Here is a 27,759-nt window from a genome sequence, read left to right as displayed (position 1 = left end):
ATCGGCTGTAGCGATTCATCGAGGAAGAGGATGCGACCATGTTGGTTTAAAGGAAGAAGAAACACAATAGAGAAAAAAATATTTCAGGATATCTCCAGCTAATTTAGAATAAAAACGTCGTTTCATCGAACGAAGATAATTGAACGTAAAGTAACGCAGGATTTCAGGTATGTTTATCGGACTTTGAAACGCTCCCTGTCGGCTGAAAGCCCCGCGGTTGCCACGTTAGCTCGGAGCTAACGGCTAACTGTTGTAGATTTGTAAAGCTTGAAAGAGTCAAATTCATACGAAGGCCAAACTCTTTGATATAAAACACTAAATCAGGATTTTATGAATTTCTACATATTTGAATAAATATGTTTTGTTGCTCCCGGTTGGAGTGTCCAGTCCTAGGATTGTAGTTTGAGTTTGTTTTAGCCGTTAGCTGCTAATGCGCCATAGCTTCTTTCCTGACGCGCAATTTTAACGCAACCTCAAAAGATTAAATTAAAACAGTATAATAAAAAAAATCACAGCCCTGCACGGGCTGGGATGCGTGCTATTTTATTGCGTTTTAAAAATATTTATTTAAATTTGACTGTTGTAAATTTAATTTAAGGTGGACTTTAAGTTGTGATTAGTCGCAGTCCTCTAACCTTGACAGAGTGCCTCGGTCCCTTTTTATCGTTGTCAGTTTGACTCGTTAGAAATCAACCTGCTAGATTTACAACAGCATTAAAACACCAAACTTTATTGTATTTCTATTGGTTTATCTTGAAAGAGTTTTTATTTGACCAGTACGTCCTTAAGTCAAGTCCGAATTAGTAGATAATCCATAAAATAAAAAAATCTGGACTGCTTAGATTTGAACTACATTTTAAAATTGGAATAATAATCTTTCAACTCTTAGGCAGTTATTGTTTTAAATTTCTATAGAGAAAATAAAAAAAAAGAGTTTAACCATATTTGGAACTCAAGACTGTAAAGATGTTAAAACCAAAATCTTAATAATCGAATGTTAATGGTTCTGTAACTTCTATTAAAGGAAAAGTTCGGTCAGCAAAGAATAATCAATGGATCTTATTTATACATAAAACTAACACGTTGACGATTTTGAATGAGTTTAGTGTTAATCAGTAAAACAAAAAACTAAAAATTTTGGCAATCACTGAGTCCGGGAGTCAATTATTGAAGATTTCCAGAGGACTTCACCATTGAAATTCACCAGAGCTATAGTGAAACTGACAATGCCCACGTGCATGGCAGCTGGATGCTGGAATACATCGGGTAAAAGTGAAAAAAAAGAGTTATTCTACCTTTCTGATTCCTGATCCTCCACGGACGGGTTGGTCGTTGGATCGCCAACTTGAAGAGGGAGGATTTGCCATCGAACTTCTGGCCAGAGAAAAAACCCGTAATATGTAGCCAACATTTGGAAGAAGAATGTTTTCAAGATGACTTGGATTATAGCGCGTTGTGACAAACACCAGATACAGCACTGGGACTTGATCAACAGCCGATACCGCACCGTGACGTCACTAACCAGTAGGTGGCAGTAGTGTTCTTTGACAAACATGGATGCCTCCAGTAAAGCACATTCACATGAAAATTACTCTGAATTAAAAACACTGATCATTTATTGAACAGGATGGAATCATTTCAGATTTAAAGAACTTTTAGACGTTTGAATTCTGAATATGAGCGACTTTTCCTTTAAAACTCAAAAACAAACCTGAAAATGTTCAAACTTCACCAAACGATAATGAAATTTATAATTGAATTATTACCAAGAGTAAAGGTACAGACTAAAAAACATTTGATGAAATAAAAACCTTCTTGCAGCAAAAATATAAGTTTTAATTAATTTATTCATGTATTTTAATTCATACATTTTTTATAATTTCTATTTGCAGTTTATTTAAAATGAGCAAAATTATTTGTTTCTTCTATATTAAATTTTTTTTTGCTTTTTTAATGTTAATTAACTAAATGTATCTTTTTAGATTATTCATTTTGAAGGTATTTTTATTGACCAAAATTTGAGGTTATTAATTAAAGGTTTTTTATTTTTTTCCATCTTCCTGTGAAAAATAGGGACACATGCAGCTGACAAACAAAAATATCCCTGATCCTGCAGTTCTTGGTCTCTCAGAAAGAGAAAAAATTTCTATTATAAACACAAACATGTAAAACAAAAACAACAATCCCACACAAATAAAATATCCTCAGAAATAATCTCAGGTAAGGTTTATATTAATTGGAAAAATAATGGACAGTTGTGGCTCCATTAGTATGTAAACATTTTGTTCCTTTTTCTGATGAGGTGATCTAAGATGAAAATCTGTTTTGTTTTTATTAATGAGGAAAATAATGTTTTTCTAAAAGATCTTGTTTTTTCCAAATATCAACCTGAAGCTTCATTTGTTTTTCTCACCCCTGGTTGAATCCAGCTGTATTTCCCCCTCTGATGTTTTTCTCTATAAAAGAGCTGCTTGACATAGAGGTTGCTGATATATCGAATATACTCGATGTATCTCGAGTTTTCACACGCTGCGATGGAGTTAAAATGACTATCGCAGCCACCGAGTCAAAAGTCATATTACAACATTAAGCTGTCTGCATCTATTTCACTTAGGGTTTTATTTTTCCCACACACCTTGAATGCATCATAAATCCCTCATCCAAACAGGATTTTTATGGGGCCAAAATGGTAGCTTTAATATTTGCAAATGTGTGTGGAGAGTTGTGTGTCTGTATCTCGATTTGTGTGTGTGCAGTGGGATTTGAAAATGTGTAAATAAATCTGTAAATGTGTGAGGAGATTTGTGTGTCTGTACAACAATCTGCAAATGTGTAAAACTACTTGTGTGTAATCCGTTTTGCAACTGTGTAAAAAATCCACAAATCTGTATTCAGATCTGCAAATGTGTACTGAGATTTGCAAATGTGTAGATCAATCTGTAAGCACACACAGAGACACTTGTGTCTGAAGTATTTTCGCTTCAAGACCCAGAAATACAGACAAATCATTGGTTACAAGTCAAGCGGTTTTTCAGTTGGCTCTCTTTACACACGTGATTTTTGCTACTCTTCTGCCGTGTGAGAAGCACAAATGCGTAGAAGGATTTGTATGTGTATTTTCGCGATTTGTAACCCCTTGTGCAGGCTCGCAGGCTCACATGTTGCCCTGACCGCAGGCTCACAGACATCCTCTACCTTTTTTTTTTTTCTCCGCTGCGGGAGTTGACGTGACAAGGATGATATTGATACCATTCAGTAAGGAAAATTTTTTATCTATTATTAAACAAAAGGTTACGGAAAGATGGCAGAAGCTGTGGGAAGAGCATAGAACTGGAAGTTGGCTTTATAGTATTCAAAGGAAAATTGGTGAAATGAGGAGAACGGAAAGGAATAAAAAAGAGGTTATATCTAGATTAAGTTTCGGAAACACGGGGTTAAATGGAAACTTATTTAGAATGGGAACAGGAGGTTGTGGTTTTTGTTATCAAGGGGAGACGGTGGAGCATGTTTTGTTGTTATGTTATAAATATTCTATGGAGAGAAGGGTTACAAGAAAATAAATTACAGTTAAATATACAAGATATTTTGGGGAAAAAAAATCTACTTATGATTATTTTTGTAATTTGATAAACAATCCTGAAAAAACGAAATTGGTAGAAAGGATATAAGTTTATTTATGTAAATATTGTTAATATTTATTTTTATTTTTCAGTGGGAAAATACATAGCATCCCGATCCCCACTCCACTGAAGTAGATGGTGGTAATGCACATCATAAAGTTGCTTGCCAACCGCCATAAAACAGAAGCAGAAGAAGAAGAAACAGTTTTACTAATGCAAACTATAGAAAAAATTAAAGAAATATACTTACAGAAAGCTGACGGGATTCCATTGCTCTCAACTTAGCAGGTACAACCCCTAGGACCCCAGTAACGTCACGTACTGTACAATACAATACCGCCAACTGGTGGTATGTGGCTGTATGTCAAGCAAGTTGTGCTGAACTGTCGCAGCAGAGAGAGAGCTGTGAGCCTGCGGTCAGGGCAGCATGTGAGCCTGCGAGCCTGCGCAAGGGGTTACAAATCGCAAAAATACACATACAAATCCTTCTACGCATTTGTGCATCTCACGCGGCAGAAGAGTAGCAAAAATCACGTGTGTAAAGAGAGCCAACCGAAAAACCGCTTGACTTGTAACCAATGATTTGTCTGTATTTCTGGGTCTTGAAGCGAAAATACTTCAGACACAAGTGTCTCTGTGTGTGCTTACAGATTGATCTACACATTTGCAAGTCTCAGTACACATTTGCAGATCTGAATACAGATTTGTGGATTTTTTACACATTTGCAAATCTCAGTACACATTTGCAGATCTGAATACAGATTTGTGGATTTTTTACACATTTGCAAATCTCAGTACACATTTGCAGATCTGAATACAGATTTGTGGATTTTTTACACATTTGCAAATCTCAGTACACATTTGCAGATCTGAATACAGATTTGTGGATTTTTTACACATTTGCAAATCTCAGTACACATTTGCAGATCTGAATACAGATTTGTGGATTTTTTACACATTTGCAAAACGGATTACACACAAGTAGTTTTACACATTTGCAGATTGTTGTACAGACACACAAATCTCCTCACACATTTACAGATTTATTTACACATTTTCAAATCCCACTGCACACACACAAATTGAGATACAGACACACAACTCTCCACACACATTTGCAAATATTAAAGCTACCATTTTGGCCCCATAGATTTTCTCCCACACTACAGCAACCAGCAAACTAAATATGGTGACAGCAGGTGTTTCAGTTGGCCGATATACGGCAGTGGTTTGGATTTCACACCAAGGACGTAGGAAAAAAAGGCGCTAATTTTTAAGACGTGCCACAAAACCATTGCTGCAAAAGGACAGATTAAAAATGTACAGGTGCTGGTCATAAAATTAGAATATCATGAAAAAGTAGATTGATTTCAGTAATTCCATTTAAAAAGTGAAACTTGTATATTATATTCATACATTACATACAAACTCATATATTTCAGATGTTTATTTTGTTTAACTTTGATGATTACAAATGACAACAAATGAAAATCTCAAATTCATCATATCAGAAAATTAGAATATTACTGAAGACCAATAAAAACAAAGGATTTATAGAAATGTTGGCCAACTGAAAAGTATGAGCATGTACAGCACTCAGTATTTAGTTGGGCCTCCTTTGGCCTGTATTACTGCAGCAATGCGGCGTGGCATGGAGTCGATCAGTCTGTGGCACTGCTCAGGTGTTATGATAGCCCAAGTTGCTCTAATAGTGGCTTTTAGCTCTTCTGAATTGTTGGGTCTGGTGTATTGCATCTTCTTCTTCACAATACCCCATAGATTTTCTATGGGGTTAAGGTCAGGAGAGTTTGCTGGCCAATTAAGAACAGGGATACCATGGTCCTTCAACCAGGTACTGGTAGCTTTGGCACTGTGTGCAGGTGCCAAGTCCTGTTGGAAAATGAAATCTGCATCTCCAAAAAGTTGGTCAGCTGCAGGAAGCATGAAGTGCTCTAAAACTTCCTGGTATGTGGCTGCGTTGACCCTGGACCTCAGAAAACACAATGGACCAACACCAGCAGATGACATGGCACCCCAAACCATCACTGACTGTGGAAACTTTACACTGGACTTCAAGCAACGTGGATGAAGTGCCTCTCTTCTTTTCCTCCAGACTCTGGGACCTTGATTTCCAAAGGAAATGCAAAATTTACTTTCATCAGAGAACATGACTTTGGACCACTCACCAGCAGTCCAGTCCTGTTTCTCTTTAGACGCTTCTGACGCTGTCTGTGGTTCAAGAGTGGCTTGACACAAGGAATGCGACAGCAGAAACCCATGTCTTTCATACGTCTGTGTGTGGTGGTTCTTGAAGCACTCACTCCAGCTGCAGTCCACTCTTTGTGAATCTCCCCCACATTTTTGAATGGGTTTTGTTTCACAATCCTCTCCAGGGTGCGGTTATCTCTCTTGCTTGTACACTTTTTTCGACCACATCTTTTCCTTCCCTTCGCCTCTCTATTAATGTGCTTGGACACTGAGCTCTGTGAACAGCCAGCCTCTTTAGCGATGACCTTTTGTGTCTTGCCCTCCTTGTGCAAGGTGTCGATGGTCGTCTTTTGGACAACTGTCAAGTCAGCAGTCTTCCCCATGATTGTGTAGCCTATAGAACTAGACTGAAAGACCATTTAAAGGCTTTTGCAGGTGGTTTGAGTTAATTAGCTGATTAGAGTGTGGCACCAGGGGCCATCAATTTTGAACCTTTTCACAATATTCTAATTTTCTGATATGATGAATTTGAGATTTTCATTTGTCATTTGTAATCATCAAAATTAAACAAAATAAACATCTGAAATATATGAGTTTGTATGTAATGTATGAATATAATATACAAGTTTCACTTTTTAAATGGAATTACTGAAATCAATCTACTTTTTCATGATATTCTAATTTTATGACCAGCACCTGTATTCCACCACCTAGAACGTCATCCGCTGCTTAATGAAATATGCTGTAAACTCCTCATGTCAGCGTCAATTACACCAATTAAAACGTTCAATAAATCTGCAGCCAACGCTGGCCCCCGGCTGCCGCAGACGGGCCGGCGTTGGCCCCCGGCTGCCGCAGACGGGCCGGCGTTGGCCCCCGGCTGCCGCAGACGGGCCGGCGTTGGCCCCCGGCTGCCGCAGACGGGCCGGCGTCGGCCCTGTGTAATATTCTCGCCTTAAATTATCTTAAAACGTACTTTAATTAAACAACAGCAACAGAAAAGTGAACTTTTAACTCGAAATCTAGATATACACTTTTTCTGTGATTTTAGTTCAATTTCTTTTTTCATTGCGCATTTATTTATTTTTTTTATTATGCCCAAAAGAGCCCTTTTTATTTTTGCTTTTTTTTTTTTTTTTTTTATTGTGTGTTTTTGCTTTGTTTCCTGTTTGGTTGCCGGGATCTTGTAAAGGTCTAATACTGACACCCAAACACATCTATGGCAGAAATGCAATGTTTTAAATTAGAAACCAAATTATAAGTGCAATTTTATGAACTTTGAAAAAAAATTTTGAAGGTAATTTAAAGGTGTATCATGATAATAGCCCTAATATATCGTGATAGTAGATTTTCTTTATATCGCCCAACCACAGCTTGACAGTTTCCTGATGTTTTACTGCTGAGACATTTTCCCAGTTAACCAGCAGCCTTCTTCTGTTTGGACTGGTTCCAGGTGGGGCTTTGGAGTCATCAGTCTGGATCTTTTGGAGACGGAGGGTTTGCCACGCCGCTCGCTTTGGGCCGAACGGATCATCCGTTCCGTCGACGGAGAGGACGAATAAAACCGTAACTGAAAGGAAACGCACCGAGAACTCAGCAAGGAGGAAAAGCTTCTCCGCTTTTGGACTAAAACCTTGTTGGATCTTTGTTTCCTCGACTTATAAAGAAGCAGAACGTCTCCCAGTGGAAGGAAGCAGAATACAGGACTTCTGGAGACTATCTTCTACAAACTTTGGACATCCTTTTCTCCGGATCAGGGATATGCAGCAGCTCTCTGGGACTCTGTAAAAATAAATCAGAGATATCGTTCTGACCAGATATACTGACCTCTGCTCATTTTGGTGCAGATTGCCTTAGTTGTTCTGTTTCAGGACTAGAACCACTTTGATGCTTGTTCACATATAATTTTCTATATCGTGGGCGAGTTAATTTCTGCATTTGATTGCAGATTTCTCTTCATTTGGAAGAGTTTTTGACTAAAAGCAGTTTTTGTTTTCGCTGGCCGTGCAGCCGTCACTCTGTTTGTCGAAGAGGACTGAGCTGCACCATTGTGTCTATATGTAAATATTACTGAGCCATTTCTCTGCGAAACTTTTTGACACAGAGACCATATTGTTGAAAGCTTTATCAAACTTTTTTTTTTTCTACTTACAAGAGAATATAAAAAAAGACAAATCTAAAAAAAAAAGAAAAAGAAAAAAAAACGAACTGAAGTTCAGGAAAAAAAATGGCAATGGCCCGAACGGAAAACCTTGGTCCAGTCATGATGGGACTGAATAAGCAGAACGGGCAGCTGAGAGGACAGACCAAACCTGCTGCAGGACCCCCCACATCAACACCAGCAAAGAATCCAGTTGGGAGCAACCAGGAAGGAGGAGGAATCAAGTTCGGGGACGACTGGAAGAAATGCCTACAGCTCCCCCCGAGGGACAACAGGGTCAAAACCTCTGTGAGTCTCGGCCCAGTTTCCGACCGTTCGGCTTCAAGGGGGCTTCGTCTTCGCTGATGCTCTGTCCGTTTTCTTCCGCAGGACGTCACGGCGACGAAGGGCAACGAGTTTGAAGATTACTGCTTGAAAAGGGAACTTCTGATGGGGATCTTTGAGATGGGCTGGGAGAAGCCGTCGCCGATCCAGGTCCGTTCATTTCATTCCCTCTGATCTCAGCTTCGCTCGTTTCCAAACTGTCAGGTCTAAGCACCTAAAACATCATACATGCATACAGGGAAAGAAAGAAGGCACAGAGACAATTAATTTAGTTTTACTCGCGAGGAGAGTAGGAAGAGACTGCAGAGTTTACAAATCTCCAGCCCATTCTGCCAGTCTTCAGCTTTCTCCTCGCTATTTATTAAAGCCAGAGGGGGGGTCCCTAGTTACACAAGCTGAGGTTGTGCTAAAGGAATGGGAAACAAGAAATACAATTCAATTTGCAGCCTCAGTGAACAGGTCAATTTGCATTTAAATGTCTTGCGGTCAAATGATCCCAGAACCTCCTGGTGTCCTTAAGCTTGTGCAATACTTCCTGAGAGTTGACCTATACTGCTTGTGCAACACCTCTCTGGATCAGTAATATGTCACACATTATACATAATTATTCCAACAGATGTCTATGAACACATGCACATGGCACACAGCTTTATGCATTATAACATGACACAGATACAATTATTCTAACACAAACGTCACACAGAAAGAAACCTTCTAAAGTTCAGCTTTAGGAGGCCTGTGAAAGATTTTCATAAAGCTGGGATCTAACTGTTGCAGAAAAAACACTTTCTACTGCAGGAATCACAGCTTTTAAAATATAATTGATTTGTCTGTAGAGAGTCTCAGCAAAGCAGCAAACGATTAATTAACCAGTTGGGAAGCAGCCTGGGGGAAAACGTACAGGAAACCCTGAAACGTTCTACTGGAATTGAGACCATCCTGATCTCGCAAGCTTTCAAGGTTTCACTCGCTAATCAGTCTGGAGACTCTCCGTTAAAGAAAATTTGGAGCCGTTCACCAAACGAACGTCCAATCAGCGTTGGCTTTGAGGCGGGTTGAGGTGTGACGCAACGAGAAGCGCGACAGTTCAGTCTAAAGAACATGGCGGCTTCAGCCGATGAAACTAGCGTTAGCGTGGCTATCGAGCAAGTTTTATGGGAATTACAGAGTATTTCTTCACTGAAAGAAGAGCAAAACACTGCTCTGGAGGCTTTTCTCAGAGGAAAAGATGTTTTTGCTCTTCTCCCCACTGGTTTTGGCAAGAGTTTGATCTATCAATTGGCTCCTCTTCGTCGTCGCTCTGTTAGTACGTCATATGCTTCGTTGATCTGATTGGTTTATTTGGCCCGTCTATCACCAACATAGGCCAATCAGCTAACCAGTATTTTCGCCCCTTCCCAAAATTACTTCAACGGAAGGTTTCCAGATGGATATGCGGAACAAATCCATCTGGCGGAGTCAGGTTATACTGGAATAGCATCAAACTGGAACATATAACAATATTTGTTAATTTCCGTCAATTAAAAAGGCTGTTCCTCAATTCACAAGAACGTGAGTACGGACCTGTTTCCTCGCCAAGTACGTTCTTGAGAATAAGCTAGGAAAATGTGGACTCAGGGAGAAGGGGCCGGCATTGCAAGCGGGCCGGCATTGCTCCATGTGCACAAAGAAACAGGAGGAAAGCACGCTGCCGCCCAGATTATTTATCAAGGCTTCTCAGCTGATAGATGAAGTTTACCTGCTTCACTTTTTCAGTTTATTTTAAAATGTTTTCTTGAGTTGAGCTGCATGCTTCACATCAGGCTGTAGTCTGAACATGTCTAAGGTTTTCATTGACCCTGTCGGTTCCTCTGCAGGAGGAGAGCATTCCTATCGCGCTGTCGGGGCGGGACATCCTGGCTCGAGCGAAAAACGGAACAGGGAAAAGCGGAGCCTATCTGATCCCGCTGCTGGAGAGGATAGACCTGAAGAAGGACCACATACAGGGTGAGTCCTGCCGCTCCGTCGCTCCTCTGACCCGCTGAAGCTTGGCTGACGTTTCTCCGGTGTCTGCTGCAGCCATCGTCATGGTGCCCACGCGGGAGCTGGCTCTGCAGATGAGTCAGATCTGCATCCAGCTCAGTAAACATCTGGGAGGAGTGAAAGTCATGGCGACGACCGGGGGAACCAACCTGCGGGACGACATCATGCGTCTGGATGAGACTGGTAAGGGTCCTCGAAACCCGGCGGGTTCCTCCCTGCAGCCGCTCCCCGTTAACACGTTTCTATGGTTTCAGTACATGTGGTCATCGCCACGCCCGGTCGGATCCTGGACTTGATCAAAAAGGGGGTGGCGAAGGTGGACAGGGTCCAGGTGATGGTGATGGACGAGGTAAACGTGATCCCATTCCGTTTTTAGCTTTTCCCCGGAACGGCGTGTTGAACGTTCCTCGTTCTCCTCCGCAGGCCGACAAACTGCTCTCTCAGGACTTTGTGGTCCTCATCGAGGACATCATCAGCTTCCTGGCTAAGAACCGGCAGATCCTGCTCTACTCGGCAACCTTCCCCATCAGCGTTCAGAAGTTTATGGTGAGTAATGTTTCCCAATGGGGGGGCAGATAAAACCCATTTCACTGAAATAAAGCCTCCAGATTTATTCCAGCGAGCGAAAATTTATAAATCATTTTAGACCCTAAAACATGTCTCTTGGTTTTGAAGAAATTAAAAACACTTGCTGTATTTAATCAAGCTTTTAAAAAATAATTCTAAGCCTTGAAAAGCCCCACCAGCCAGTTGCCAAAATCATTTTTGCGTACGAGTTGTCTAGCCTAGATCAATGCCCCAGGCCTAGGGCTGGGTATTGTTCAAAAATTTTCGGTTCCTGTACCAATACCGATACATTCACTTCGATACCGGTTCCTGAACGATACTTTTTTCGATACCAGTTTTATAATATCAATTCGAAGAAAAAGAAAATTACACAACATAAAAAAGTACAAATCTTGAGTTTTATTTTAAGCTCTGATTTTTCCATTTACATTTTTCCTCTTACATAAAAAAAAAATCAGTGTCTAATATTCACTGTTACATTATGAGGACCTTTTTACAGTTTCAGTTTTCCTTTAGAAAAATGACCATGTCTGACAAACAAGCCCGTTGAATGGGATCCTACTGACAGCGCACCGCTGGTATAGGGGGTCTGAGCGGCTCCCACAGAAATATTGGAAGGCAGGATGAACTGACTGCACTGATGAAGTTTTCAGGTGGATTTTCCCACTTAAAAATATAATAAAACTATTTTATTCCCACTGATCACAGCAAATATAGCTGCAAGGCAGAGAAAGGATAGAGTAGCTCCGCCCAACGCGCGTCAGAGCCACTTTTGGACCACGCAGCCAGAGCAGCAAAGCTGCTTCAGCCGCGCGTCAGAAGCTGGTACAAGCAGCAAAAATGAAGCAGCAGAAACGATTTGGCTGCTCCTGCTGCGTCCAGTTTGAAAGCAGCATTCTCCAAGAGTGTCTCGCATGATTCACTCCGCTCTGGCTTTGCTCCGCCCACGGGCTGCTGAGAGGAGGCTGGCTGCGCCGGCTGCGGTCCGCTCTTCTTGCAGTCAAACACTGAGCAACTTTCTGCTCTTACATTGTTTCCGTGCACGATGTATTGCATTGCGCACTATTGGCATCAGTCTTAATAAAGTGAAGCCGCACTTTTGACCTGGGGGGCATTTTAAAGGGGTTCCACGACGCTCGCAACCAGTTCACAACAGATACACATGAACCCTGGCTGTAGGCGTGACCACCTGTGTATTTTTCCTGGATGACGCAATCACGTTAAGTGTTACAGCCAATCACCGAAACTTGGTACTGAAAGACGAGGCATGTTTCTATACTCTGTAGAACCGAAGCATTTCGGTCGGTACCATAAAAGAACCGAAGTTCGGTACCCAGCCCTACCCAGGCCCTGGAACTGGCGGGCCAATCACAACGCACAGATGTGTTCTTAATTTCTGGATGCAAAGTGGGCGCGGTTTTGAGTGCATGATGACTAGGGGGGGTATTGCCAAAGAAGTCACGATTCGATTTGAATCACGATTCACATGCCACGATGCGATTCTATCACGATGCATCAAGATACTTGAAATATTGCGATGTATTGCAATTTTTCACTGAACTCTTTAAAAAAAAATACAGCCATTACCAGTGGCTGACTGGCTGAGTGTGATCTGGAACATGTCTTCAGTGGATAAATAACCGAAAACAACTGAATTCATACATAGCTGTATTTATTAAAATTACTGACAAAAAGTGCTTAGCATTTATAAAACTTAAAATAACAAAATAAGGATAATCAGTTCCGTTTACATGGCCTCAGTGATCCTTTAAACCAATGAAACGAAAACATTCAAATGTATATTTCACCTTTTTCAAATTCATTTTGGTTTTTACCTTCTTTGTTTTTAAAGCCAAAATGCATCCAAACATCTGACTTGAAATGTGATGGAGCCGCGGGGCGAATTTTCCTACATGTTTTGTTTATGAATGACTCGTAGCAGTGTCCAGCAGCCGGAAATGCTTGTGACACGAGGCAGGAGGCGTCAACACATCCGCAGCGACATCAACTGGACTGGACGTAACTTTTGGCTTATGTGCGCAAACCATTCACGTATTTTATTTATTCATTTTTCAAAATAAAAATCGATACTTGGTATCAAGAATCGATGCAGTAGATCACAAAAATTAGAATCGCAATGCATCGCCATGACGATCATTTTGCACACCCCTAGTGACAACAAAGCTGCGAAACGCTGAAGAAGCACAACAAGGAAGATGGCAACAACTATTGAAGAGTTCTCATTTGACTCAGCTTTGGAATCAGTTCTGGAAGGATTAGACTTTGGGTTTTCGTTGAAACGTGAACAGGAAGAAGCTCTACGCTCATTCAGTTTTAAGAAGGACGTGTTCGCCATTTTACCAACAGGTTGTTTGTTTCCCACTCCCCACCAGCTTTGTCGCGTTTACTACGTCATTTGCGCTCATTGGTCAGAGCGTTGGCCAATAGGCACAGACATGGTTTGAAAGACAACTGGTTGTTCTCATCAACAATCTTCCGATGTCTCATTCATCAGACTAAATAACACATTTAATCTCACATTTAGTCTGGTTTATCAGGCTAGTTTAAAACGGCCATAAAGACGCCTTAAAATGGTTTTATTTCCCTCTGTGGGCGACTTGTCATAATTGGTGGATTTCCAGCATTTTATTGAGTCTGTTTCAGATAAAAGCTTTGCTGAGCCTAAGGGTGCAGAGACTGATGCTTATTTATCAGTGATGAATAAGCATCACTGATAAATCCTACCCTATCCTTTCTCTGCCTGGAACAATGGCAGCTATATCTGCTGTGATCAGCGGATTATAAAGTAGTTAGAATCTCTGTTGAAGTGAGAAATTCCTCCTGAAAACATGGTCTGTGCAGTCAGTTCATCCAGATTACCATCCTGCCTTCAAAGATTATTTCTCTGTGGGAGCCGCTCAGACCCCCACATACCGGCGCTGCGCTGTCACTGGGAATCCCCAGCAGCAGCTGCCTCAGGCCCGCTCGCCTCTTGGGGGTTTTCTGCTACTGCTTGCAGTGGCTGAGAGGCATTTCACACATACGTAATCCAAACTGCAGGCAGCAGGATAATAAAAGCCAACATATTCTGCCGGCAGGTTTCTACATTTGAAGTTAATTTAGGCGTTAATAAACTGTTTCAGAGGAGTGATCATAGCGCTCTGCATCAGCAGTGCTGTGTCTGACTCCCTGCCAGCTCCCAGGTCAGCTTCTCTCATTGGTTGATGCGGCGCGTCCAGCAGCTAAAGTTCATTTTTTTCAATTTCAACATCTGCTGCTTCTGAAGCGCGTCAGATGCTCAGAAGCTCATGATGCTACGTTCACACTGGACGCAGCAGGCGCCACAGAAGCAGCGAGTTTACATGCAAAGTCAATGGTTGACGCGCGTCAAGGCGCAGCAAAATGTCCCGCATCTGACGCGCCGCGAGCGCGCTGCTGCTCGAGGTGGAAAAATTGAACTTTTGCTGCTCGACGCGCCGCATCAACCAATCAGAGAAGCTGATCTGGGAGCTGGCCGTGAGACAGACACATCGCTGATGATACAGAGCGCTGTGATCACTCCTCTGAAACAGTTTATTGACGCATAAATTAACTTAAAATGCAGAAATCTGCCGGCAGAATATGTTCGCTTTTATTATCCTGCTGCCTGCAGTTTAGATTATTTAGATGAAAAACACCTACTAGCCGCAGCGGTTAAACGCGAGGAGGCGACCCGGCCAGAGGCTGCTGATGAAGGGATTCCTACTGACGGCGCACCGCCGGTATGCGTGGGTCTGAGCGGCCTCAAAAGAAATAATATTGTAAGGTAGGATGATAATCTGGATGAACTGACTGCGCTGATGACGTTTTCAGGTGTATTTTCTCACTTTAAAAAATAATAAAACTACTTTATTCCCACTGATCACAGCAAATATAGCTGCAAGGCAAAGAAAGGATAGTGAAGCTCCGCCCAACGCGCGTCCGAGCCACTTTTGCACCGCGCAGCCGAAGCAGCTTTGCTGCTCCGGCTGCGCGGTGCAAATAACTGGTACAAGCAGCAAAAATGAAGCAGCAGACGCGATTTTGCTGCTCTTGCTGCGTCCGGTGTCAACGTAGCATCAGAAGCTCATGAGGCGCTGCTTCTGCTTCTCAAAACACGCTGCAGGACCTTTTGCTGCGCCTTGATGCGCGTCAACCATTGATATTGCATGTAAACCTGCTGCTACTGCAGCGTGCGGTCTGAACATAGCATAAGTCTGCTGGAAAACCAAACTAGTCTGAAAGACAAAACCATTTCAAGTCGGTCTTTTAATCAGAGCCGGGAACCAATCTGGACCCTGAGGCTGGATTTATTGATTGTCCTTCGAATAATCGATTAATGATCTGATAACCAAAGGCTCCTTAAAGATTTATTACAAAATGAAACCAGGTGAAACTAAAACTTTTCCACTTGAGGAGTTCAGGATTATAGAGCAGTTTGACAGAAACATATTTTTTGTCTTAAATGCAAAATGTTTATGCATAATTATTGCAATTTTTAAAATGTATCCTGCTCTAAGTGGGTCGCTCTGACAGCTAAAGGCATGTTTTACAGCCTCTATACTCCATTAAACAATTAATCAATTACTATTAATTACTATTATTTCAATAATCGTTAATCTGATTGTTTCAGCCTTAGCTGGATTTGTTTGGTTCTGAATCTCCATGTTTTCCTCTTGTAGGTGAAGCACCTTCAGAAGCCCTACGAGATCAACCTGATGGAGGAGCTGACCTTGAAGGGCATCACTCAGTTCTACGCCTACGTGACCGAACGGCAGAAGGTCCACTGCCTCAACACGCTGTTCTCCAGGGTAACGCAATCACTGGATCCCAAAAACGGGAAAACTTGCCTCCTGCGGGCCCAGTACCGGGCCTAACTGACACCAGCTGTTGTTTATCTATTTATAGAAACGGCCCAAACACAGTCACATGGTGTTTCATCCACATGCCTTTCAAATTTGGCTTTAAAATTTCTAAAACATGATTGAAAATTATTTTTTCAAAAACACTGTTTTATAGCTGTGTGAACAAATAAAATGAGATTTAAAATTCCACCTGTCATGTTTGACTCTGCAGGAGTAAAGCAACTGCAGGTTTTGGCCCCGCCCCCAAATGGCCGCCATCATTCGAAACTAGAGGCTCAGACCTTTCCAAGGAGGGGGTCGGAGGTGGCCACTTTTGGCATCACATTTCCTCCTAGCACGCTGCCCTCTGAAAACTTTGTGGAACAAACATGCTTCAACTTATTGATTCCAAATTAGATTGAGTTCTGGTCAAGATGCGGATCAATAAAGTCTGAGGTTCATCCAGAGTTTCTAATGGGGTTTCATGGTGTTTTACAGTGTTTATTTTGGAAAAAAAATGTGGCGAGGCTAAGTCTGGGTTTCCGAGGGGCGTTAAAAGTCTTCAAATTATAATTTTTTTAAATTAAGGCCTTAATTGGTATTGGAATTAATTAAATGTAATTATCGTGGCATTCAAAATGCTTTAAAAATTTGTTTCTAAAATCAATTTCGACAGATACATCACATAACTGGTTCTGGTTGATCGTAAAGCCTTAATGGCAGATAAGACTTCTGCAGCCGCACATATCAAATGTCGCTTGCGTCTGGTCGCGAACCAGTTTTGCTGCTATGCTTCTGCACCGTTGGTCTGGAATTTCTAGGGACACACAGCAGTTTCCCGCTAAAGCGCAAGGGGGAGCCTAATGGAGAACTCACGACAAGTCGGGCGGATGGACACGAGTACTTCGGCGGCACTAGCCGGAGTGTTTATCTTCCAAAACAACAGTGGCGCGTCTGTGAGCTATTACAGTCACAGAGATGGATCTAGAGTTGCTAGACATCGAACAGGAACAGGTTCTGTTAATGAAGCTGGCAAAAAGACCGATTTAATCTTTGGTCAAAGTTATCCATTGTAGTTGTTCCTCAGTTTTTAAAAATGGCCCGCTCCGGCACCAAATCGAGAGGAACGACCACACAGACGGTCGGAAAGGAACACCAAGGACCAATCACAGCTGCTTTTTGCCTGCATACCTCTGCTTGAGGTCTGTGTGGGTTTGCGACCGTCTGACGCGTAGTCAGGAGTTTTTTAAGGGACCGATTTCATGGATGCGTCAGAAGTATAAATTGGTCTTTATGTTCGCAAAGAAGCTCAAGGTGGAGAAAAAGCCAGAGAATCGGGAAAATGCTAACTTCAACAAAACTTGCTGGAAAACGAGGAATTCGGGAGTCATGGCTTCTTGTTGATGGCATTAAAATTATTTCTTAGAGCTTTAAAAAGCATTAAATTAGAGTTCTCATTCCTGTATTTCTCTTTATAATCGTACTAATCCAAACAATTGTATTTCTAATTTATATTTTGGGAGCTGCTCTCCTTTAATTCACGTGTAAATTCAGGTGGAATTTGCTCCTAAGACTCAGAGTTTAAGGGGTTAAAACCGGCGATCCAGCAAAGACTGGTCAGTAATGGATGATCTCTGTTCTCTTCCAGCTTCAGATCAACCAGTCCATCATCTTCTGTAACTCCACTCAGAGGGTGGAGCTCCTGGCCAAGAAGATCACCCAGCTGGGATACTCCTGCTTCTACATCCATGCCAAGATGATGCAGGTGGAGATTCCTTCTGCTTCTTCCTCACTTTTCTTCAACTCTCAGCGTGTTTTTTTTAAACGGATTTCTGTTTTTATTTTTTTTCTGTGCAGGAATACAGGAACCGCGTGTTCCATGACTTCAGAAATGGCCTGTGCCGGAACCTGGTCTGCACCGGTGAGGTTTTCCTTTTTTCTGTCCTGGATTTTTTTTATTTTTATGCATTGCTTGTAGGTTGTTGGGTTTTGGTTTGTGAGGTTGATCCCATCCTGCTGTTCTCCAACAGATCTCTTCACCAGAGGAATCGACATCCAGGCTGTGAACGTCGTCATCAACTTTGATTTCCCTAAAAATGCTGAAACATACCTTCATCGCATCGGAAGATCAGGTAGGTAGAGAAGTCAGTCCGTGGATCAGTGGTTTTTGTTCTTGTAAATTTTTCAGTGTCGTAAAAGGTTTGATATCTTTTAACATTTATAGTCCTATTAAATTCTGACAGATTAAACTAAAACATGTTTGTTAAAACATTAACTCCCCCCCCAGATGTCCCAGAATCTCATAAAATGCCAAACTTTATGCATTTTTATTTCCTATTTTGGGCATATACATAAAGTATTCCTTACGAGTCCAGAACTTTTGTCCAACAACAGCCTAACTTATGCATAACGCACGGCAGCGTAACGCCTTAGAATTGATGTACAAGCCAGTGTCCAGAGGGGGGCAGCAATGTGCCCAGTAAGCATGAAAAAGATGTCTTTGATTGCAGTATTAACCTAGCTGCTGTTTACCGCCTGCCCAAAAAAAAAGAATAAATAAAAAGCAGGTTTCTGGTGTCAGCAGATTGAGCGTCATGTCTGCTAGAAAGTGTGTTGGTGGTGGGCGTGAACGCAGGGAGGATCCATCACTCACCTTCTGGCTCACCCTATGATGGGGATGAAGTCTGGAGGAGAACTGACGGTTTCCTCCTGTGAACCCCCTTTATACCAAAACGCTGCCAATACGCCATTATACAGTAGCTGGAAGGTAGAAACGCGTTCAGCGCTCGTCTGGAACACGTCAGATTCGTGATATGTTGGAGAGAAGTTCTGGATAAGTTACTCAGAAGGTACTCAGAGGTTTAGGATCAGCTAGACGCCACGACTGATGAGGAACCGACACTGAACGGATGTCAGCCATCAGATAACTGACCTGGAACTGATGGCCCTCGGATGTACTGTAGGGCCAAATTCCGTTAAATTTTTTCCCAAATTCCGTTAAATTTTTTCCCAAATTCCGTAAAAAATTTTTTCCCAAAATTCAGTTTTATTTTTTCCCAAATTCTGTTTTTTCCGTTTTTAATTTTTGAAAATTCCGTTTTTTCCGTTTTATGTATCTATTTTTGCGCTTCCAATCAATGGAATGTTGACAAAACTTGCAGAACAATCGTTCACCTGACACGTAAAAGTCACGAGGGAACTGCTCGGCTCTGTACCCGGGGCTTAGCGTTGTGTTTTTCAACTTTTTCGCCAAAAGCGGAGCGGTGGAGAGCCGCTTCGCCATTTTTTCATTGTTTTGATGGGGGAGGGTGAGTGGAAATGACGGGGCGAGAGGGATTGTGTCGCCCAGATTTGCGTCCCCCGGTGTGCATTTCCCCCCGAGGTACGTTCTTCTCCCCCACAAAAACAGAGTTTAATTTCAAATGTAGAAATTACACTTGATTCCGCATTAATTTGCCGATTCTGTGATCGCGGAAATTATAGGGCCCTTATGTATGACAGACGCTGGGAAATTTTGAGGAGGCTCAAAACTTCTCGACCTACTTTCCGTATGTCGACGTGCGCCAGCGTAGTCATAACTTATACAAAACGTTAACATAACTCATCCAGCCTAAGCTAGCGTTTTTTGCCAGATTTTTCGTACGTCAGGCATACGCTGGTCTAAATCGCCATGGAGTGACAGGGGCTTAAGAAGATATGACAAAATGGGAAGCTTTAACCTTTTAAAGCCCGATCCAAGATTAAAACAAAACAGAAAATTACTTTTTTTTGGTTTGAAGTCCTTATTTGGCCCTTTTAACAAAATATGTAAAAAGAAAAAAACAAAAATTTTTGATATTACTATTTATTACTATGCGATAAGTCAAGATAAGTCTACTAGCTGTTATCAGGTATACCTGATTGTGTACAATAGGATTTTGAGCAAAGTTTTTACCACTGAATTATGCAAAAGGTGTCAGACGCAAAACATTTCAGAAACCGTATGTATCAAATATGATACATTTGGCATTACAGGGTTAAAGTTCAGTCATGTGATCCAAATGTTCGTTACGTCAGAACTTATGCCTTTTCCTCTTAACTGTATTCACTCTTTTCAGAAAAATCAAAAACATTATGAAACTCCTCTGATTTCTAATAACTGTGGTTCTAGCATGCCTCCATTCTGGCATTTCTTCCATTGTAAATACCTTGAGGCTATGCTTTAGAATAATAGCGGCGCCTTCTAGTGGACAGCGATAACATTACAACAATGGCAAAAATTCCTTTTAAGTGAACATTTTACGATAGATGGAGCAAAGTTTTTCCTTTAAGTAAAGCTCATCTCTTTTAGTAGATGTTATTTAAAGTCGTGTCTCTGATTTTAGTTGACTGAGAGTAAAATGGCTCCTAGGTGTGAAGTTTACAGACTTCTGGGTTGGAGGAAGTCTCTGCAGATCCTGCTGTTTGATATTTACTCTGAAATGATACGAACGCAAATTAAAAAACCCTCAACTTTGTTCCTGCGGCTCTCAGGGAGGTTTGGCCACCTGGGTCTGGCCATCAACCTGATCACCTCAGAGGACCGCTTCAACCTGAAGGCCATCGAGGAGCAGCTGGTGACCGACATCAAGCCCATCCCCAGCAGCATCGACAAGAGCCTGTATGTGGCCGAGTACCACACCAGCAGCGGCGACTGTGAGGTGGAGGAGGTGGAGGAGAAACCCCAACGCCAGCAGGACAGCACCTAAGACAGGTGAGCCACCAGAGTCCAGCTTAACTAAGATGCCCTCCTCCGCCTTCAAATCTAACTAAACCTGCTGAGTGAACCTGCTTCTATGTTCCAAACTAAGAAAAAAAAAAAATCTGTATTGAAGTTAGGAAAAAAAATGCAATCAGAAATAAAGCCGAATCAGATTTAGTTTCCGATCCGACAGAAAATGGTTCTTTACAGGTCGTGGTATTTAGCGCTCATTAAGTGAATGGTGACATCATTTCCTGCAGGGGGCAGCGTAGCTTCGACTGAAATAGAGTCCAGGTTTATTTAGTAACTTCATGGGTCTGACAGGAAGAGAGACGCGGTTACAAAGTACACACTGATCTCTATTCACTGGATTGCTGATTGCCCAAAAAAAGTGAAGCCACTGGCCGCCATATTGGTACTCCCTACTCCCTCAGAGACTTGCATTAAAAAAGCCTTCCTGTGCAGCATTTGGCTGCAGAAACCAGCAGTTCTCTGTCTGCAGGAAGACGTTCCTCAGGTCATTTCCCAGTCAGTGGATGAACGAAGCAATAAATCCATCTATAGCCGATGGATCCTATAGTTTAGTCTGTAGACTAACTTTAGTCTGGCTATCTGAGACTGACTGGAAGACATTGACTGAGTTAGACACTGACATTGGGTGTAACGTTAGAAAATAGAGGAAATGGAAAGTAATTCACAGTGAAATGTTAATGTAGGAATTCTTTATTAAATTGATGCTGTAGTTTTTGTAGCATTTGTTCTATTTCTCATTTGAAAAAGTCATTTGCTGAAATATATTGCAGGATATATTGATGGAAAAAAACAACTCGACCATTTTAAAGGCTAATTCAGAGACACAGCATAAAGTATATGGCATTATTCGTGCATAATTTGCAAATAGGAAAATACTACAGCATTAACAGACATGTACTTTTAATTCAGTCTTGATGTAAAATTTTGAAATTATATGTAAGATGTTGTAACAATATCATAAATGCATGTATATTACATCTGTATTATTATGCTCCATTAACACGTTAATGTTACTGTGATGGATTTATGTTATTTTACATGATTTATAGACTTCATTGACTATTTTATTATAAGTTAAAGTTAATCTACTGATGCTATGAAACAGTCAGTCTGTGTCAAAGTGATGAATTTATCTTTATTCTAAAAGCCTTAAGTCCCCCTGAAAATGAAAACAATCTTCGTGGTTTGACGCTGTAGCGCATATATTGTTTACATTGCAACCGGTCTAAGTAGGGAGTACCAATATGGCGACAGGTGACTTCACTTCAACCCCGTACTACCAACTGGCAATCACAGGGGTCCTTAAAAAGTCTTAAAAGGCATTGAATTCTTCAAAATAAAAATAAGGCCTTAATTGGTATTAAAATGTCTTAAATCAGTCTTTCGTTGGTCTTAATTTTTAAAACATCATAAATAGGATTATTTTTATTTCGATTTATTTTTGGAATCTAAATAAAACGTTAAAATTGAAAACATTTATTTTTTTAAATAAAAAAAAAAGTGCTCACCATTATTGGTTCCGTCCCGATAGCGGAACCAATAAAGCGTTGTTGCAGCCGGGACATTTGGGAGATGCACCATTAAGTTTTTGTCTGGAAAATATGAGCAAGTGTAAATGTAACCAAAATTGTCTCCAGCCAAGAGTTTCCTCCATGGCTAAAACCAGGGAACAAACATGAGGCTCAGTGGATTTAGTGCTAGAAGTCATTCAAGCTCAGAACGATGGGAATTAAGGCAGTGGAGTCGCACATGCGAAGCACGAAACACAAAGCGTCAAAATGGAGTTACAGAGAAACAGCCGGTATTTCTCAGTTTAGTTCCACCCTTGTCTCTGCAACGCCTCCACTTATCACCAAATCAAACATACTAAGAAAACCATACAAAGAAAAATAGCTGCTAAAAAGACTTAGCACTGGTTATGTTGGGGCTTTAAAACTGATTTGTTTTGTTCCCTGCTAAAACAAAGTTTGTGAATTCAGGTAAATAATAGTTAAAATATATCTGTCATTTGTGTGTTTTTAGCTTTCTTCCTGTATGGGAAGCTTTTCAAAATCTGAAACATTAGTGCAGTGGTTTATGTTAAAATAAACCTTTGGGTTAAGTTATCGCAAGCAGGTTTTTCTTGTGTTTCTTGTGAATTTGGTCTTACATTTTTATTTCAAGTGGCATTAAAAAGTCTTAAAGTCTTGAATTTAACTTGCCTTATGCTGTAGGAACCCTGAATCAGCAATCCAGGGAATAGAGATCAGTGGGTGCAATGCACTGAAATTATACATGTCACGTCCTGATAGCAGTTTCACAATTATAGTAATTATTGTTATATAATAGTTTTTTTTTTTGAGAATAACCTTACGAGAATAAAGTCATCATACAGCAACCTGTTTCAGAAAGAAAGCTTTAAGCTCCGCCCCCCAGCAGATGACGTCCGACCAGCTCCACCAATCAGCAACCAGAGTCCACTTTGACATCCTGCCCAGTTTGATGCTGCTGCTAAAAGATTTCCTGATTTATCAAACCGATGCTAAAGTAGAACTTCCCATGATGCTCCACATTCCTCACTTTAGGGAAGAAAGAGTTGTCATAAAATACAACTTATTTCTCGTAATTTTAGGACTTTGTATATCCCTGTAATTATTACACACTGTAGCTTTAAGATAATAGTCAGAAATGTAATATATTATACATAACTATGTTATTTATCATCATCTACGAGCTCAGCCTCTTAACCTTAATATTTGCGTTGCCTTAGAATTCGTTATTTATAATTACATAGGAGCGGGTCTCGCAGCCATGGAGGCAGACATCTTTGCGCTACGGCAGCGCAGAGCCAACAAACTAGCGATTGCGAGATCGCCAAAACGTCACAACGATGTAGAAAAAATAACGGGTATATTTATTACCTTAAGTCTACATGAAATCTATACCCTACACAGACTAATGAAATACTATCTGTAAAATTATCTATGTAAACAAACCTCATCACTTGAGAAGGTAGGTGATGCGGACGTCGTGGAAGACATTTTGTCCCGTAACGCTCGCCGTACTGTTGGGGGGGAGAAGCGGTGGGGGGAAGATGTTCATGTTGCTGCAGTCTGCAGTCTGGACATTAGATGTCGCTGAAAATTACACACTGTAGCTTTAATATTCCGACTTCATTCTTGTAATTTTGTGACTATTCTTGTTGTGACTTTATTCTCATAATTTTGTGACTTTATTCTCGTAATTTTACGTTACGACTTTATTCCCGAAATAGAAGAAAAGAAAATCTCTAGCCTAACCCTAATACTCCGTCGTAGTTCAGAGCTTAAAACTTCTAACTAAACGAATTAAAAATGGTTTTGACAGCAGTTTAATCTGAAATGTTTGACTCCGTTTGTTTTTATTTTAAGGCGGTGGGGGGGGGGTTGTCCCTCTGCAGAATCTGGTTCCTAATCGGATCGTCTTCTCCTCCTCAGATCATCCAGACACTCCGGGCTAAAGCAACTCTACCCTCCCTCCTCATCCCCGCTTCCCAGAGCGCCGCACGGCGGCAAAAAGCTCCCTTTACTTCCTCAGTTCTTCTGGTTCAAAGCTGTTGTTCTGCATCATCCTCCGATCCAACCAGTCCGCTTCCCTCCGCAGCCGCCGCTCCCTCAGGTGGACGTCCAGCCGCCGCTCTGACACCTGCTGTTGTCACTCAAGTGCCTTAATCCCCCCCGTGCACGCTCCCCTCAGTCCTGCTGCAGCAACAGAGTACGAGCACAAACAGCAACCCCCCCCCACTGTCTCACCATCTGTTATGCAAGAAAAATGAGAAAACGTGGCATTCTCCTGGTGAGGTGTGTTTTTTGAAGTGTTGCAATAAAAAAGGCAGCTTTCTTTAAATATTGCGTGACTGTTTCGCCCTCCTGATGGATCCTAAACGAATAGACCCCCCCACCCCCGCATGGATTCACAGCCGTGCACGGGAGCCTCCCTCTCTACGCGATCTGGCTGCTGCATACCGGGGGGGGCGGCTGCTTCGGACCCCCAACCCGACGCTGATGCAGAACAACAGCTTTCCCCTCGTCCAGCTCGGACGCGTCCCGCAGCGAATGTATGAGATGCCAACGTTTGTTCCGCCGCCTGGTTGGGATCCATCCACTGAGACGCTTCTCTGAACTCCGCACTTTGTTGCCGGGAATGAAGCTTTTCCAGGAACCAGGATGGACGTCTGATTCCCATCAGATTTTCTTTGTCAATTTTTCAGCTAAACCAGACGGTGGTTCAGTTTCTGCACCGGAACCGAACCCCAGCGACCCAGTTATCCCAACCGAGCCCACAAACCTTTCCAAAATGTCCTTTTTTTGTTGTTTATTGCGGCTGCTGCTGTCTGAAACGTCCCGGTTTGACTTCCCGGTTGAACCCGGAAGTGATGAAACCATCACCGTGTTAGAAAAGGATCTGCAGCGGCCGCCGTTCCACTTTTCCTCTCCTCCTGCTGGACTCCAGCGTGTTTCTGAATGAGCGTCGATTTGGATTCTGCAGGACTGTAGCATCTGAAACAGGCAGCTGGGGTTTCTTTGTTCTCCCCTTACAGAGCGTCACTAATGATTTAAACAAAAAAAAGAAACAAAAAAAAAAGTTTTGCTTTTTCAGATTATCGGGAAGCTCTCTGTGCATCTTACATCCCTGGTACTTAAATCAGAACAAATCTTTTATTTGAAATATCTTTTTTTTTTCCACCAAAAAAAGTTTATTTGTGTTTGAAGCGGAGAGGTTCTGAAAGCACTGTGATCTTCTCCGCCATCGTTTCTCCAACAGAGCAATCTTCTTTAACGAGGTGTTAAAAAAATCCTCTGGAAGCAAAGAGGGAAGCTGTAAATCAATCTGTTTACATTTTCCGGTTTAAACCAGAAAACATTTGGCTTCGTCTGAAGATTATTTTTTTTTTTAGGTTTCTAGAAACTGATTTTCAGGATTGAAGCAAAACCAAAAAAGGTGAATGTGTGTTGGAGACGAGGGCGGTGTGTGAGAGGAGCGTTTGTGGGCGTGGCTGAGAATCCCGACATGCAGATTCTGCCGAACCGCAACCGGAATCGGAAAGATAAGTTATGCTGCATGTCGGCGAGTGTCTGTTTATCGTTTTTTTTATCTGATCCGACATTGGAAGAGTCGGACGCCGGATCAGATTTCCAGCTGTCGTCAGGGATGTGATCCATTTTGGTTTTTCCTTCTTCTCCAGAAATGTTGTCATAAAAGTTCCCGCCTCCTTTTCGGATCACGTTCCTGACGACGAATCCATCATCACCTCCTCTAGGTTCCAGTTCAAGCATTGGCTGATGCCACCCAGCCTTTATTCCCATTTAACTTTGGTTTCCCAGACTAAACTGAATATTCCCACTGGAAGGAAAACGATAAATGAATCCTTTGTTTAGAGACGGATGCAGATTAAATCCCTGGAACTGGACTGGAGGAGGTGATGAGTGTTCTGTGAGTCTGCTGTCTTTGTGTTTTTGTGTCTGAGCTCCGATGTGGAGCGTGTTGGGGGTGGGGGGTGGGTGTTAAACCCAATCTAAACCTGGGATGGGTTCAGGGTTCAGGTGATTTCCTAGAGGAGGAAAATAAACCAAAATATCGACACCATGATTTGAATTTCTAAGTTTTCAGAGTTAAATTTGATCTCCCGATTTAAACCCGGCCTGCTGCCGGAGGCGTCCGATGACGTCCCGAAAAAAAACTTAAATTAGGCTCAAACGTCCTGCTGCCTTTTTTTCCTTCTTTCAATTTGGACTTTTTGTTCAGGAATTCTGTTTATTTTCCTCCTAAATGCCCTCAGGGTTTATTGACATTAAATTAAGAGAAATAAAACTTTAATTGGTTGATCTACAAAACACGGTTATTTTTTATCTTGTTTTTTTTTCCTGTAAGAAAACTCCAGTAAGATTTTGACCAAACTGCCCTCTACTGGTGTAACCTGGAAAAACATGCAGGGATTCAAAATTCAATAAATTGGCCTGAACTTTATTTTGTCTCATTGGTTTTTTGTGTCTTTGATTTTCACACATTTTAACAAACCATTCAGCATTTACAGTGAGATTATCAATTATTCTATAATTCCCAGTCGTCTTTAATCAACTCATTTTAAGAATACTCTGAATGTCGGTGACCAGATCATTTCTGGTACTGCTATATTTGGATTGTATGTGGGGTTTTTCTTCTGCAGGTTTGTTAATCCAGTATGTTCTTGTTTGATTTTACTAGGGAGACATCTATCGATTTATTTTAGTAATCCATCTCATTTTTCGAAGCTCGTCTGCCTGGCTGTGTGTTTCCTGGACGGGGCCGCCTGTGGAGCTGGTTGACAGTTGCCTTTTGCATCTATGCTTCTTTTTCTATGTCTGCTTCTGTCTCCTTGAACCCCAGTGGGCCTCAGCAGATGGCCGCTCACACTGAGCCTGGTTCTGCTGGAGGTTTCTTCCTGTTCAAAGGGAGTTTTTCCTCTCCACTGTCGCTACAAGCATGCTTAGTGTGAGGGATTGCTGAAGAGTCAATGAGTCGATGCAATCAGCTGGTTTTCCTTAGATAGAAAACTTTAAATCAATCTGACTGGATGATCTGGTGAACTGGAAAGTGACCTGAGATGACATGATGTGAATTGGAGCTATAGAAATAAACTGAATAGAATTGAAAAAAGGGATACTTTTAGTACATTTTTTCTACTATGGGGAAAAAAACACCCATTTTGATGTCAGTAATTTGCATCTCTGTCTTCTTGGTCGTTAGTTTTGCCATTTTAAAGTAGTGTACTGATACTATAATTAGGATATATTTAATTTTTCACATGCCAGTCTTTATTGCTTTGGTTCTGTTGGGTCTTCATTATTTGTGAAACATTTAGTTCGATGTATTAAATGTATGAAAATACGGTAAATATTTAAATAGCTCCAGTTTGCCAGTTGAAGTCCCTCCGGCTGCCATCACCTGCCAGGCCGCTAGGTGGTGCTACTCTCTCCCGACCACCATGAAGCTGCTGCTTCCTTTGATCAGTCTCCAACCGCTGCCGATCCAATCGGAAAGCAAAGCTGCTCCGTTCTGTTTGGATTCCAAGACTCGTCGTTATGCGGCCTTAAAATGCGTCCTTCTTTTTGCCCCATTTGAAGGACGGGTCCGATGTTTCCTCTCTAGCCTTGGATTACCCAGGATTCATTGGGAAACCAAGCAAGCCGGCTGCTCCGTGATCAGAGGAAAAGGGGAAATGGTGCCGAACAGTGGTGAATATTG

General features: G+C 41.6%; 1 protein-coding gene across 2 annotated transcripts; it reads left to right on the top strand.

Annotated features, from left to right (window-relative positions):
- LOC119781153 (probable ATP-dependent RNA helicase ddx6) lies at window positions 1–26,502 on the top strand. Of its 2 annotated transcripts, none has more exons than XM_038281538.1 (13): window positions 1–167; window positions 7,282–8,277; window positions 8,359–8,463; window positions 10,170–10,299; window positions 10,372–10,518; window positions 10,590–10,684; window positions 10,759–10,881; window positions 15,603–15,731; window positions 17,413–17,529; window positions 17,622–17,685; window positions 17,795–17,896; window positions 20,277–20,496; window positions 23,973–26,502. In XM_038281538.1, the coding sequence occupies exons 2-12, from the start codon at window positions 8,056–8,058 to the stop codon at window positions 20,489–20,491; spliced, it is 1,449 nt and encodes a 482-aa protein (XP_038137466.1). In that variant the 5' UTR covers window positions 1–167; window positions 7,282–8,055; the 3' UTR covers window positions 20,492–20,496; window positions 23,973–26,502. The 2 variants fall into 2 exon arrangements, with proteins under 2 accessions (XP_038137466.1, XP_038137473.1); XM_038281545.1 differs by having other exon boundaries at window positions 23,935–26,502.
- The last annotated feature ends 1,257 nt before the right edge of the window (window positions 26,503–27,759 follow it).

The sequence above is a fragment of the Cyprinodon tularosa genome, unplaced genomic scaffold (genome assembly GCF_016077235.1).
Source record: "Cyprinodon tularosa strain WSP-4 unplaced genomic scaffold, ASM1607723v1 ctg1033, whole genome shotgun sequence".
NCBI classification, from domain to species: domain Eukaryota; kingdom Metazoa; phylum Chordata; class Actinopteri; order Cyprinodontiformes; family Cyprinodontidae; genus Cyprinodon; species Cyprinodon tularosa.
The sequence above is the reverse complement of the archived record's forward strand: the minus strand, read 5'-3'. Positions and strand labels throughout refer to the sequence as shown.